The 13,670-nt window shown below is 41.3% G+C and overlaps 2 protein-coding genes across 9 annotated transcripts in view; one reads left to right on the forward strand and one right to left on the reverse strand.

Annotated features, from left to right (window-relative positions):
- Nucleotides 1-13,670, reverse strand: part of LOC117611102 (uncharacterized) — a 144,429-nt gene that overhangs the window by 55,928 nt on the left and 74,831 nt on the right. The gene's annotated exons all lie outside the window — the stretch shown is intronic.
- LOC143305603 (uncharacterized) lies at nt 10,146-10,849 on the forward strand. The gene is made up of 3 exons (XM_076689789.1): nt 10,146-10,357; nt 10,434-10,698; nt 10,809-10,849. Exons 1-3 carry the CDS (start codon nt 10,148-10,150, stop codon nt 10,847-10,849), a joined length of 516 nt encoding a protein of 171 aa, XP_076545904.1. The 5' UTR covers nt 10,146-10,147.

Genomic DNA, 13,670 nt, shown 5'->3' on the forward strand with positions numbered 1-13,670 from the left:
AATAAACATATTTTTTCTAACGATGATCTCTGTGAATTCTTCTAAACTATTAAATTCTCTATTGATGTATATAATTAGATTTCCTTTAAATTCCAAATGAAATAAATGAAATCGTATGAAACACAAAAATCGATATCGTTCGGAAACTTTTGTCCGCAACTGTATATAATTGAACAGCGCGTGTTTATAATTCGTATATATTACCGTACGCAATCGATAACGGAGTGTCAAAAACAATTTGAAAACACTTATGGTGGAACAGTGCTATCGAAAACATCTATGTTACGATTAGTTGATAAGTTTGAAACCACTGAAAGTGTCTATAACCAGCATGGAGGTGGGCGCAAAATGAGTACAGAAACTGTATCAAGAAGACCACCACCTCATTAAGAAGATTATCTCAGGAATTGAACGTGCCGTATACAAGTTGTCAACGAGCGGCAAAAAAGGCAAATTTATACCCCTATCGGGTCTCTGCGGTTCAGGAGTTATAGCCGCACGATTATCAAAAGCGAGTGGAATTCCGCACTTGGTTTGGAAATTTTATTAAACAACGACCAGATATCCTGGATATTACTTGGTTTACGGACGAAACATGGTTTCATCTAAGCGGGTATATAAATTCACAGAACACACGAAGATGGGCAATTGAAAATCCATACAAAATATTTGAAGCACCTGTACATTCTCAAAACATAGGAGTGTGGTGTGATATTTCGAGAAGACGAATTATTGGCCCCATATTTTTTAATGCAACTGTTAATTCACATTTATACATAAATTGCATTTTTGAAGAGTTTGTAAACCAATTAATGGACGACGAATTGGCAGAAGGATACTTCCAACAAGATGGAGCAACATGTCATACCTCTGACGCTTCAATGAGGGAAATAGAAAGTTATTTCAACAACCGAATTATTTCTAAAAATCTGTATCAGACCTAGTTTTTGCGTTGACAGTAGATTACGGACCATGTTCTTATATCTTACAGCTTCATGCCACACCGATGCGGCGTATAGTAGGATTGACTCCATAACGCGATAATATAATACATATACGAGGTCCATATCCTCCTCCGCGTATGTTGGGCAGGAGCCACGATAGATTTTGGGTAACTTTTGTAGCTTTACCGGTAACTTTTGTTAAATGGCTGCGGAATGTGCGATTGCTGCTGAACATTACGCCTAAATATCGCATGGAGGAGATGGTCTGTATTACGGAGGTTTCGTGTTGTAAAACTAAGCCGGCGGGTATTCGGCGGCCCGTCAGGACGACGGCCTCGGTCTTATGCGTTGCTAGGCTTAGACCGTTTTGGCGATACCAGGCATCGAGTCGTTGCAGTGCTTCTTTGGCTTTTTCTCGTATTTCGTTTAGTATAGCCAGTATGATTAGGGCGAGGTCATCCGCGAATGCGATAGTTAATACGTTGTGAGGTAGTGTGACCTCTAGAATGGAATTGTTCGCGTCGCGCGATTGCATACTTGCTCGAGCGGTTGGTTTTAAATTTGGCACTGCGCGAGGGTGTGCGGTTGGACGTTGTCACGCGACACTGCGCAGGCGCGAGCGGCGTGTCGGTGGTGGTGGCAGGGTATGGCCCGGGACCGGGCCCGCGCATTGAACCGTGATCGGTCAATTTGTGCGGGTGTTTTCCCAGAGTTTTTCTGAGTTTCCTGAATTTTGTAAAAGAGCGAATTGTGGTTTGGATCTGAGACTGGTGGTGTTCGTTGACGGGCGCTGTGGCTGTCGGGCGTGTGTCCTATTGTTGAAGCACTAGGTGCTGTCATTTATCTGCACGGCCGGGCGATCTTGTGGGTGGTTCAAACGGCTAACTGTGCGCACAGTTCGGCGATCGGTTGATTCTGCCCACCTGGCTAGCCGTGCAGTTAGTGGTGCGTTTTTACGGCCACTTTGTCCTCTTTGCCGGGACGCCTCCTGTGATCAGGGTTTGTGATTTTTTGGTAAGGACCACGACGATTTGTTGCGACGTCGGCTAGACACCATCCGACCCGATTGGTAAGAGAGCTCTCGATTGTGCGAATACATAACAATGTGAATGATTATGCAAGTGCATGGTAGCTTTAATATTTTGTTTAATTATTTTATGTATATATTCTTTTAGTCTAATTTGTTTGCTGGGACCAGGCTTTTTCCCCACTTTCGACTGGGGTTTTTTACAGCCGGTACCCGTAGAGTAGAGTCAGTTAGGTTTTGAGTTATTAAAATTATTTTTATTTTTTAACTATATATCATTTGTCTTATTTATTTACCGGTGACGCCAATTCCACCTCATGTCCTTCCTCATTTTATTGTAACTCCGAATAGTCGGAACAGGAATCATAGGCCAAGTTCCACAGGAATGGTCCCAGCACTGATCCTTGTAGAACGCCGTCGAATACCTCCTGTTCTATCCATGTACCATCGGGCATTGTGGTACCTACGAATCGACTGCTTAGATAATTTTGCAGCATCGCTATCAGAGTAGGTGGGAAGTTGCGGCGGCGAGCTACAAATATGATATTTTCCCAGCGAACGGTATTAAAAGCGTTTTTTACGTCAAGTCCAATTAATAGACAGTGGTACGCATATTGACGAGCGCGACTCCACTCATTGTAAGTTTCATTTGTTTTATTTATTACCGGTGACGCCAATTCCACCTCGTGTCCATCCTCACTCTATTGTTTTTCCTAATAGTCGGAACAGTGTTGGAAAACAAGAAACGAATTCAGGAGCGTTTCAGAACTGAAATGGGTTTGATTGTGGACAAACCGAAACCGGGATTTGGTACCAGCAACGATGGTAATACCCATCTAGGTCAACGCGTGAGCAGGGGTCTTCCCGCTGGTTTGCGCGCAACGACGCCATTATCGATCATCGATCTGAAAAGTTCATATGTGTTCAACAGTTTTGCTCAACCAATTTGTTCAAAGTGCGACTCAAATTCAATCCTGCAGTAAGAACCGTTCAAGCCGCTCAACAAGATCTAAGGAATCCGCAGCTATTGTGCAGAGCAGCAGGATTGCGAAAGGTATCGATCAATACAAGAATTCATCGTATACGCGAGCCGCCAACCACGTGTCGATCACGCACGTGTTCACGGGCAGCATCACAGCAGCGGGCTGAATTTATATAATTAACGGCGCTTATTTGCTCGCTGCTAGCACTCGAAAAGTAATGTTAAACGTCGACAGTTCAAGATGACCCATTCAATTATCTATTAAATGTGTGTTCAACGATTCAATTCAAAAAAGGGGTTCAATTTTGTATCATTGAGTTCATATTGTAGTTCGCTCACCACTCAATCATTGCTCGAATTACAACGAATCAACTAGACGAATCATTGTTCTTTTTTAACCCTTCCCTCACCTTACCCCTTTTCCCTGCCCACCAGTGTCGGGCCGATGGAGGCGACGGACATAACCAACGAGGACTACCCTCAACAGGAGCTTCGAGGCCGGCGACAGACGCCCAACCCTTCCAGAAGAAAGGAGCAACGCGGGACTTCGGAAAACTAGACGAAGCTGCCCAGAAGTTTGCAAACGCCCACCCGGAGCCATCTGTCGCCGAGCCCGAGGACCTCAGCCCACCCGTCACCGCAGGATGTCCGTCAGCCCCATCGACCCCGATCACCGACAGATCGACAATCGATAATCGATCTATCCCGTTGCCGGAAGAGGCACCCTTCCTAGTCCCATCCCCTTCCAAAAACCATCCCGCGACGGTCTCGTCGTCGCAGCAGCGACGGCGAACCGTTATTGAGCCCTAGGCTAGTATCGAGAGCGTATAGAGATTTTGTGTAAGAGAGAGAGAAAGAGAGTAGCAGAAGCGTTTGGAGAGTTGGTGTGTGAAGTGCACCGTTTGGTGAGCCCTTTGGATTATATAACGTTTGCGAACCAATTGTGTGAGTTTCAACAACGGCAATCTTCGCCCGCGTACATTCGCGTCCGCGTATCGTTTTGATTCTTCAAAGATTTCTATGTTTTGCGAATCCCCTTCCTCCAACCCCTATCAGTCCCGTCTACGAATCCTCCTACGCGTAACGTATACGAGCTTTCCTGAGAACCCTTCCGCCTACCCTGAGATCTCTCCCAGCCCTAGACAATCCTCCCAGCGTACTCCCCCGCGAATTATTGTAAGGACGTAAGTGCCAAGAGTCCCATCCCCTGTAAGCACCCGCAATTACCCCTTTCCCCTTTTGATTTGGATCACCACAGCGAGTGGCTGGCACCCAACGCAATTATAAATCTTGTAACACAGAGTGAACCCCCGAAAGGGTCACAAAACAAATAAACATATTATTCAGATGGTTTTCTTTTATTTCATTACGACATCCTACAAATACTAAACGTACCACCAAAAACTGTGAAATAAAATATTTTTTAACAAAAAAAAACCGACTTCGAAATACACTAAAAAGTGTAAAATAATTTCTATTTCATTTATACCAGTATTCCACAGCTATTAATAAAATCTACTTAATCATTAAATAGGATATTACAATAAATACATTTCAACCTTTTCGGAGGCGGCGCAAAATTAAAAATACCCGAATGTACGATCCTGCCAATAACGATTTGTTTGCGGTGTGGCAAACTTGGTAATTAATAAGTCGTAAGAAATAAAATTCGAAACGTTATAGATTCGGCACAAAACATTTGTAATTCTAACGATTGTATCAGAAGTTGGTAGCACTTCTGATGTACAATATCAATCATAGTGTCCTTTCGTCTAGTGAAAAAGCACTAAAGGGGAAGGTGCCCTTACCACCGCGTTACGCGAAGAGCGCGAAGCCATTATGCCTCGTTCGCATGAGAAATATCTTTGTATTTCAGGAGAAAAGAAATTTTGTCAAATAAATGCTTAATCGGAGAAGTGAGTCGGTTCATTCCTCAACGAGTAAAATATATAACCAGCACAATTAAAAACTCGCTTGTCGAAATAACGTCGAGCATCGGACGGCGAAGGTGGCTCCCTCCGCCCTATAGGATGGTGCACGAAACTGCGAAAACACACCGTGATTCCATACCGAACCGGAAGCTGCATAAGAGCCTCTCTCTCGCACTGTAACTTCTGTCCTTGTTTAGCCCCATTTCACTCCGACTCCAGGCTCGTCGAATGCTATCCTTGTCGTTTCGCTTACGTCGAGATAGCGCGAAACCGCCTGTCGTTCGAATGCCTCGATTACTTCTTAGCCATTTAAAAATTGTTTAAACTATTACAAACAGTTATAAACGAAAAAATTTAAAGACTGGAAAGTGAAAATAGAAAATGGTTTGTTGCTTAAGATGCTGCAACGTGTTACGAAATATAACGGTATGGTCCGTTTTTATTCCGTTATTTGCAGACGGTAACTGATATAAAATGGTTTTTAGGACAATTATTGTTGTTCTTAATCCCATTTATCGTTTTCTGTAATCGAAAGCTCATATTTATTAACCCGATTAAATATTATTATAAACAATTACTCTTTACATTATATTCTTTTAACACTTGTATCTAAAATAGTAATTCACGTTTAATTAAGATTGATTACTATTGAATACAAATGATTTTAAAAATTATATGTTACCTACATGTAGAAAAAGTGGAGAGGAACGAGGGGAACTGGATATTTAACTGAAGATTTTTATTATAGAGCTGCATCCACGTTCAACATTTTGGTGGGTCTGAAAAGAGCCGTATCTTTGCTAGTTTCGTGACTCGTGAATGAGCAATATTTCGCGGGGGAGAGTTATACGAGTTATAACAACCTGTTGCTCAGGCGTACGCTACGTTTTTCATCTGTCACAAATGATTTACACTCCTTTCCTTTTTCTTTTTTTGCTTGTGTATCTAATAAAAGAGTTCCTACGTTTGAAACCTCAAATTAATATATACTGTAAGATATTAATAACTTCCAAAACACAATTAATATGCAATGGAACGACTAGAAACTAGTAGAACAGTGTCGAACAAACAAAACATGATAACGGAAGCAAAATCATTCGAGATGCTTCGTGCTTGCACGTGTCGCTCTTTCGACGACGAATAAATGTATAACTACGTCGCATAAAAAAAGTAAAACGCAGAAAATGCGCGCGTGCCATTGGCTCGCGAAAATTTTCTGTTTCTTGAGAAGAACCGTTTCCTCTAATCCCCGCTCCTCGCCCCTCCATACCCGGAAACAGAGACTATATTAACGGGAGATTGCACATTAACCAATCAGTCGACCTGTCGAACATGGGTGACAAAATTTCGTATGCACAACGCATAAGAATAGCAACGTTATACTCGAACGCGGGGTGGACTACTCAGCAAATAGCTAAGAGGGTGGGGTGTAGCTCCACAACTGTGCGTCTGTGGATTAGGAGATGGCAGCAAGGGGGAGAAGAAGGGCTTGAAAGTCGTTATGGACCACGACAGGTGCCGAAGAAGACTACCGCCGAACAGGACACGGCACTCGTCGGTCAAACTGCTGAAGATCCTTTTCTTCCGGCGACAGAAGCCAGTAATTATCTTGGTTTGCCGATTTCCGCGTCGACCGCTAGACGCCGCCTCCACGAAGCAGGTTTAAGGTGCTATCGGTCGGCGCGGAAATTGGCTTTAACGCAACAGCACCGCGAAGCCCGTGTGGGCTTCGCATTGCAAGAGTTGACAACGTCGCAGGAAGAATGGGATCGCACAATTTGGACCGACAAGAAGGTGTTCTCCTCGGCACCTGATCGTCGAGTCCACGTATGGCGACCGCCAAACCAGCGGCTTGATTCGGAGTATGTCGTCCGCAGCGATCGACAAGGTCGAGTCAACTGCGCGATGTGAGGGTGGATCACCTCAAACTCGCTTGGAGAATTGATCGAGGTGTCGTCCAAAGTGAACTCTGAGGAATATCTTGAAATTTTGGAAGACTTTTTCCTCCCGAGTCTTCGCGCGATGTATTCCGAGAAGGACATGCCCACCTTTCGATTCGTCCAAGACAAGAGTGCGGTGCACACCTCCCGCATCGTGCAGCAATGGTTCGACCAACATCCGGAGATCATGGTCCTCGATTGGCCGGCGAAGTCACAGGACCTCAATCTCATTGAAAATGTTTGGAGTGAGATTGAGAGAAGGTGGCTTCCTGGCCATGAGAAGACGCGGATCTCCTTGGTCAGTCACGCTGTGCGCGTCTGGGAGGAACTCCAGATCGACCTCGACGTAAGCGAAACGACAAGGATAGCATTCGACGAGCCTGGAGTCGGAGTGAAATGGGGCTAAACAAGGACAGAAGTTACAGTGCGAAAGAGAGGCTCTTATGCAGCTTCCGGTTCGGTATGGAATCACGGTGTGTTTTCGCAGTTTCGTGCACCATCCTATAGGGCGGAGGGAGCCACCTTCGCCGTCCGATGCTCGACGCAATTAATTATTTCGACAAGCGAGTTTTTAATTGTGCTGGTTATATATTTTACTCGTTGAGGAATGAACCGCCTCACTTCTTCGATTAAGCATTTATTTGAAAAAATTTCTTTTCTCCTAAAATACAAAGGCACAGTAAAACCTGGATAAATTCAACGAAAGAATGCTTGGATAAGTGAAACATCGCTATCCCCTCCACTTGGGGGGATCCCCCTAGGCGAACCGAGCCGCTCGACGAGGAAACCGTGTAATATGATCCGACCGTAATATTGGTGTGACTAATACTAATTCAACGATAAAACCTTTTTATTTTCAACCTTTTCTCAATGAAACTTTTACTAACGCATTTATGAGATTTTTCTGATTAAAATGATACCAAACTCGATATAGGTTGAATTATATTTATAAACAATAGTAATAGAATAAACAACATAGAATTGACACCACGACTGAATATAAATGATGTTGGCTGAATACAAAAGATGTGTACGGACATAGAATCGGCATGTCGGCTGAATAGAAAACATGTGTACGGATTCAGAATCGACACCTGGCTTGGATAAATGAAACATTAAATGCCCGGAATCGACTCCTTGCTTGAATAAATGAAACATTAAATGCTCAGAATCGACTCCTCGCTTGAATAAATGAAACATTAAATGCCCAGAATCGACACCTCGCTAAGATAAATGAAACCTTTGAAACCAAAGCCGACACCGCGACTAGTTTTGATTTCGATCTCTCTTGCTTTTCGCCAACTTTTAACATCAATTTTAGCAAGTAATTATAATTGAAACTATCTCGTGTTTGGTACCACTTTAATCTTCGTCTTGGGGGACCAAAAATTTCTGGATGAAAAGTATAAAATCTTATAGTTTTCGACCTGAAACATTCGAAAATGCAAGTTAAATGTCCAGAAAACCAATAGTTTAAGAAATACAAGTGTTTAAAAATGTACGTATTCAGTGACGTTTGACAGGTTACAATGACGCCATGTTGCTCCTACCCATCTTCTGATTGGTTCGCACGAAGGTTCGCGCGTAAATTTGAAATCTGTTCATTTATTTCAGGTATCATTTGTTAACGCTATCAATTCTTTTATGGAACTGTTATATTCTTCGTAGCATCATTGTCGGAACTGTCTTTTATTGTTGGTGTGTTTTTTGTATCATTTATTTATTTTTTGTGTGTTTTTTCTATCTTTTATTTATTTTTTTGTGTGTTTTTTATATTTTTTGTGTTTTTTTGTATATTTGTATATAATGAGTACGATAAAATATAATTTATGCAGGTATTTGAATTTTATGTGTTATTTTCTTTAATATAATTCATACATTTTAATTTTCTGTATATTTTTTATGTCGTATCTGTGTTTTTATGAATTTTATTTAATATGATTTATGCAACTTGCCCGCTTCGAAGGAATCGGCTGTTTCATGGGCCAGGGAGAAGGGACTTCTACGTACTACAAGAAATTGTAGTACCCATTGCCGGCCCATGAAGCCTTAAGCCGAGTATCCACCTGTATCAAACGCCCGTATCATATCACCGTTCCGAACCCTTTCGAATAGGCAGACGTTGCCACGTTGCATGCCACGGCGTGCTACGGCTCGGACAATATTTCTTCGTTTCTTGATAGAAACGGTTCGGCAATAGGACTGGGCCACTACAGGCGAGGAGTTTCGTTTTGCTGCGTGCCGTTCCAAAGGAACGGAGGCAACGGACCCATCCGAAAAATTTGTCGATTCTTTGCCGTTGCATCGAAGGAAAGGTTTATGCGTTTGCACTTGACATAGCGTTTCGTGCCGTCACTTGGGTTTCAATTTATTTGAAATCTTGCAGTATTATTGGATTCATTTCAAAATCGATGAAATTATTTATGAACTTAATCTAATTTAATTTAGACAAATTTTATCGTCTAAATATATTTAAACAGATCAATTATCTTCGGTGATACGCTGTACATAAAAGAGCAATGTTAATAAGAACCTCTGTGATTATTGAAAAAGGACAATGTTAATTATCCAGAGATTTTTCCGTTGCCGAATATCGAAAGTTCTATTGGGCTGTGATACGGAGGTGAAGGAACGGGGCGATCCGAAAATTGTCGGTTTCTTGCTGTTCAAAGGATAGGTTCGGAGACCACTTGAAACGTAAAAACAACATACCCAGGCGAAGGCCCGAAATGCTATGTCAAGTGGAAACATGACACTTGAGGCTCGAGATAATATAATCTGGAATGGGATATATCAGTGAGATAATACTAATGCAATGATTGAACTTTGTTATTTTTCATTTTTTTCTTATAAAACTTTTACCAAGATATTTGTGACGTTTTTCTGATTAAAATGATACCAAACACGATATGGTTAGGACAATTACAATAAAGAAACAGCATGCAGGAAATCGAAACTTCTCGCCTATAGGAGTTTCTTTCAAGAAACGAAGAAATATTGTCCGAGCCGTAGTACGCCGTGGCATGCAACGAGGCAACGTCTGCCTATTCAAAAGGGTTCGGAACGGTGATACGATACGGGCGTTTGATACAGGTGGATACTCGGCTTTACGCAGGCGGGGAACACGGTCTTGGCCGTTTCCGACGCCCTGCTGGCCGCGGTAACTGCAAACAGTACGCGGCCACAGTCGATTCCTTCTTTCAGGATGTCCGTCTGCCGTTACATAAGGCAATAAAGTAAATTTTCATTTGAAATCATTTAATTATTAATTTCAATTAAATTTATAATCGTTTCTTATATATATATATATTTTTTTAAGGCTTATGTATTGCTTTACTTCCGACTTCTCCTACGAGGTTACCGCAACGGAGGTATCCGACGTAGGAGAAGATGAGGAAGTACTGACAACGGACACGATTGCAGCGTGGTTCCGCTACTGTCGGGAGATGATAGTGGACCACGTTTGCAAAATGCAAGCGGGCAAGCCGAAATTAGGCGCGATCGATGAAGGAGGTTCTGCAATCGTTGTACAGGTAATTTTTATACTGTTTTTAATTAATTTTGTTATTATTCCTGTTTTCTACTACTACACTTTAAATATTATTTCAGATCGATGAGGCCAAATTTGGAAAAAGAAAGTACAACCGTGGCCGTATCATCGACGGCCACTGGGTACTTGGCATGGTCGACACATCGACCAACGATTGTAGAATGGTTGTCGTTCAAGACCGGGAAGCGGCAACCTTGATACCCCTAATTAAAGAAAACGTTGCTGCAGGCAGTGAGATCCATACGGACTCATTAAGGAGTTACATGGGTCTCGCTGCTGAAAGATTCATCCATAAGATGGTGAATCTTAGCGTCGAATTTGTTGGTAATTATTTCAGTTTGGTTAGGCCACATTAAAATTTCCGGCCGCCGTGAGGCGGCCGGTCACCAATGTTTTAATATTAAATAAATGTTTTGTGTATCTTTTAATTACAGCGCCTGATGGAACTCATACGCAACAAATCGAAGCGAACTGACGACCGGCAAAGGATTGGATGCGCGGAAGAGGCCGCTTCCACGACGAAGACTTTGCCGATCGCCTGTGTGAGTATTTGTGGAGGAAATTCTGCAAAACTCACACAATTCATCTTATGGATTCCTTGATCGCAGCAATCAAGGAGCGGTACGTTTTCGAATAAGGTAACTTGAACTTACAAGAAGACCTCACAGCTGTTGGGTCATCGTTTTTGATATAGCTTTTTCTGGTGAATCTTGATGAAAAATAAGTTGACCCATGTTTGGCCGTTTTTGTCAATACTCACTATTTAAAGAGATATTTAATATTTTAATTCTCTGATTTCCTTAAATATTAAATTAGTACAATGGTTTTCAGCAGCTGTGTTAGGGAAACGGGTAAAGTAGTAGGTTCGTTGAACTACGCCAGCTCGAGTTCAAATCCCGTCAGGGGCTAGTTCATTTTTCTCTCCATTTTTTCTGATTTTTTTTTGTTCTTTTTTGCTTTTTCTTTTTTTTAATTTATTATAATTGCGTTATATATATTGTATTATTTACAATGTATGGGATGATACATATCGTAGAAACACGAAAAACTATTCAAGCAATACGGAATACTGTGAAATTAAAAGTTACTGCACGCTGTTTTTTTTGAAGACTGACTGCGAAGCAGGAGAGCTGATAATCTAATTCTAAAAGGAGAGGTTTATTAGTGTTTTGTTCGTTATACATTGTTGGGAATTGAAGGAGGAGGTGGAATTAAAGAAAAACATGATTACATAAACAAGTAAAGAATTTTATAAATAGATTACAAAATTCAATTGAAATTTTACAAACCGGCCGCGAATTATCAACCAGGGAGGATGCAATAAAAATACATTCCTTAATTCATCACCAATTATGCGCACCGATTTTTAAAGATATGATCAGGTACTCTTGGTATATGACCAAATTAATATCCGACAGATCGGTTCTTTTGAATGTTAACCAAGTATGTTTTCCGGATAGTGTAAGAAAATCAAAGTGCTCTTGCAATGCATCAGCTTTTATTAAATGTTCATATTGTCGTAAACATTTATGTTTTCCGTGTTTCTACGATATGTATCATCCCATACATTGTAAATAATACAATACATATAACGCAATTATAATAAATTAAAAAAAAGAAAAAGCAAAAAAGAACAAAAAAAAATCCGAAAAAATAGAGAGAAAAATGAACTAGCCCCTGACGGGATTTGAACTCGAGCTGGCGTAGTTCAACGAACCTACTACTTTACCCGTTTCCCTAACACACCTGCTGAAAACCACTGTACTAATTTAATATTTAAGGAAATCAGAGAATTAAAATATTAAATATCTCTTTAAATATTGAGTATTGACAAAAACGGCCAAACATGGGTCAACTTATTTTTCATCAAGATTCACCAGAAAAAGCTATATCAAAATCGATGACCCAACAGCTGTGAGGTCTCCTTGTTAGTCACTTAAACGAACCAATCAGATGATGGGTAGAAACAATATGGCGTCACTCTAACCTCTGAAATGTCACTAAATACGTACATTTTTAAACACTTGTATTTCTTAAACTATTGGTTTCCTGGACATTTAACTTGTATTTTCTAAAATTTCAGGTCAAAAAAAAAAAAAAAAAAGGACCCCTTAATTTTTGGTCCCCCAAGACGAAGTTTTACCATCTCACCAATGCGCTAATAAAAGTTTCACTAAAAAAAAGTGAAAAATAAAAAAGTTTTTTGATTCAATTAGTATTAGTCACACCGATACGTTTCGGCTCTTTCCTTTGATTATCGGACCTCTCTCTTTCCACCACTGTCTGTCCCTTTCTACGTTCACGCTTGGCTGGTCGTCGCCTGTAACCCGAGATTCGATACCGCGCTTAGATAAACGCAACCACTGGGTCCCAATCTTGGTTGAATTTATCCAGGTTTTACTGTATTTCTCATGCGAACGCGGCATAATGGCTGCGCGCTCGCGCGTGACCCGGTGGTAGGGGCACCTTCCCCTTTAGTGCTTTTTCACTAGACAAAAGGACACTATGATTGATATTGTACATGTATACTGCAATTCACGAGAGACCATACTTAACCCGCGCAACTCACTAGGTCTAGGGAGATTTTTAATAATGCGTGTGATTCCCCTCTACAGCTTGCTTCTTACCTCGCGATCATATAAATGGTGGACAGAAATATATGACGTACGATAACTGATAACCGATGATGATATGGTACAAATATACGATTATTTGCAAGAATTCGACCGTGGCTAAAATAACAATTCTATCTATTTCCATTTTCTTCTGAATAATTTAATCGTTAATATAACGAATTTGTGTAACTCGTCAGTGCGTAGCACTTGGGGACAATCCCAGGCGAGGCACACAAAGGAGGCTATAATTAGTTCTTTTCAAATAATAAAAAGTCAACCTTCCTTAGGACGATTGCCTCGTCGAAACTACGTATTAGAACGACACAGAAATTCGAGACCGTTAAAGGAGAGGTATCGTAAACATCCTTCGCTGCGCGGTTAAGCAGTGCGACGCACTTGGAAGTTTCCCAGCTTAACCGCGTAGTACAGAGAAAATACGATTTTTGTTCTACTTCGCAAGCGAAATACCTCTCCTACCTGTAAAGCATGCGTCAGTCGGTCCTTCCACCAAATAATGAATGCAATAAAATATGAAAGCGATTTGATTTGAATGATATGAAATGGTTTGAATAAGTATGAAAAGTGAAGTTTGCGTGACAACCACTGGGAATTTGAAAACGTTGGCCGATGTTCAAGAACGTTCGAGACAACGGCCGACTGGGGTAATAAACACGTATTGTC

This window comes from Osmia lignaria, chromosome 8 (genome assembly GCF_051020975.1).
Source record: "Osmia lignaria lignaria isolate PbOS001 chromosome 8, iyOsmLign1, whole genome shotgun sequence".
NCBI classification, from domain to species: Eukaryota; Metazoa; Arthropoda; class Insecta; order Hymenoptera; family Megachilidae; genus Osmia; species Osmia lignaria.

Bases quoted from the DNA above. Each gene is read 5' to 3' on its own strand.
- LOC143305603 (XM_076689789.1), top strand. From the start codon at position 10,148: ATGTATTGCTTTACTTCCGACTTCTCCTACGAGGTTACCGCAACGGAG. The intron at 10,358-10,433 runs GTAATTTTTATA...ATATTATTTCAG, and splicing joins GTTCTGCAATCGTTGTACAG to ATCGATGAGGCCAAATTTGG. The intron at 10,699-10,808 runs GTAATTATTTCA...TTTTAATTACAG, and splicing joins TCTTAGCGTCGAATTTGTTG to CGCCTGATGGAACTCATACG.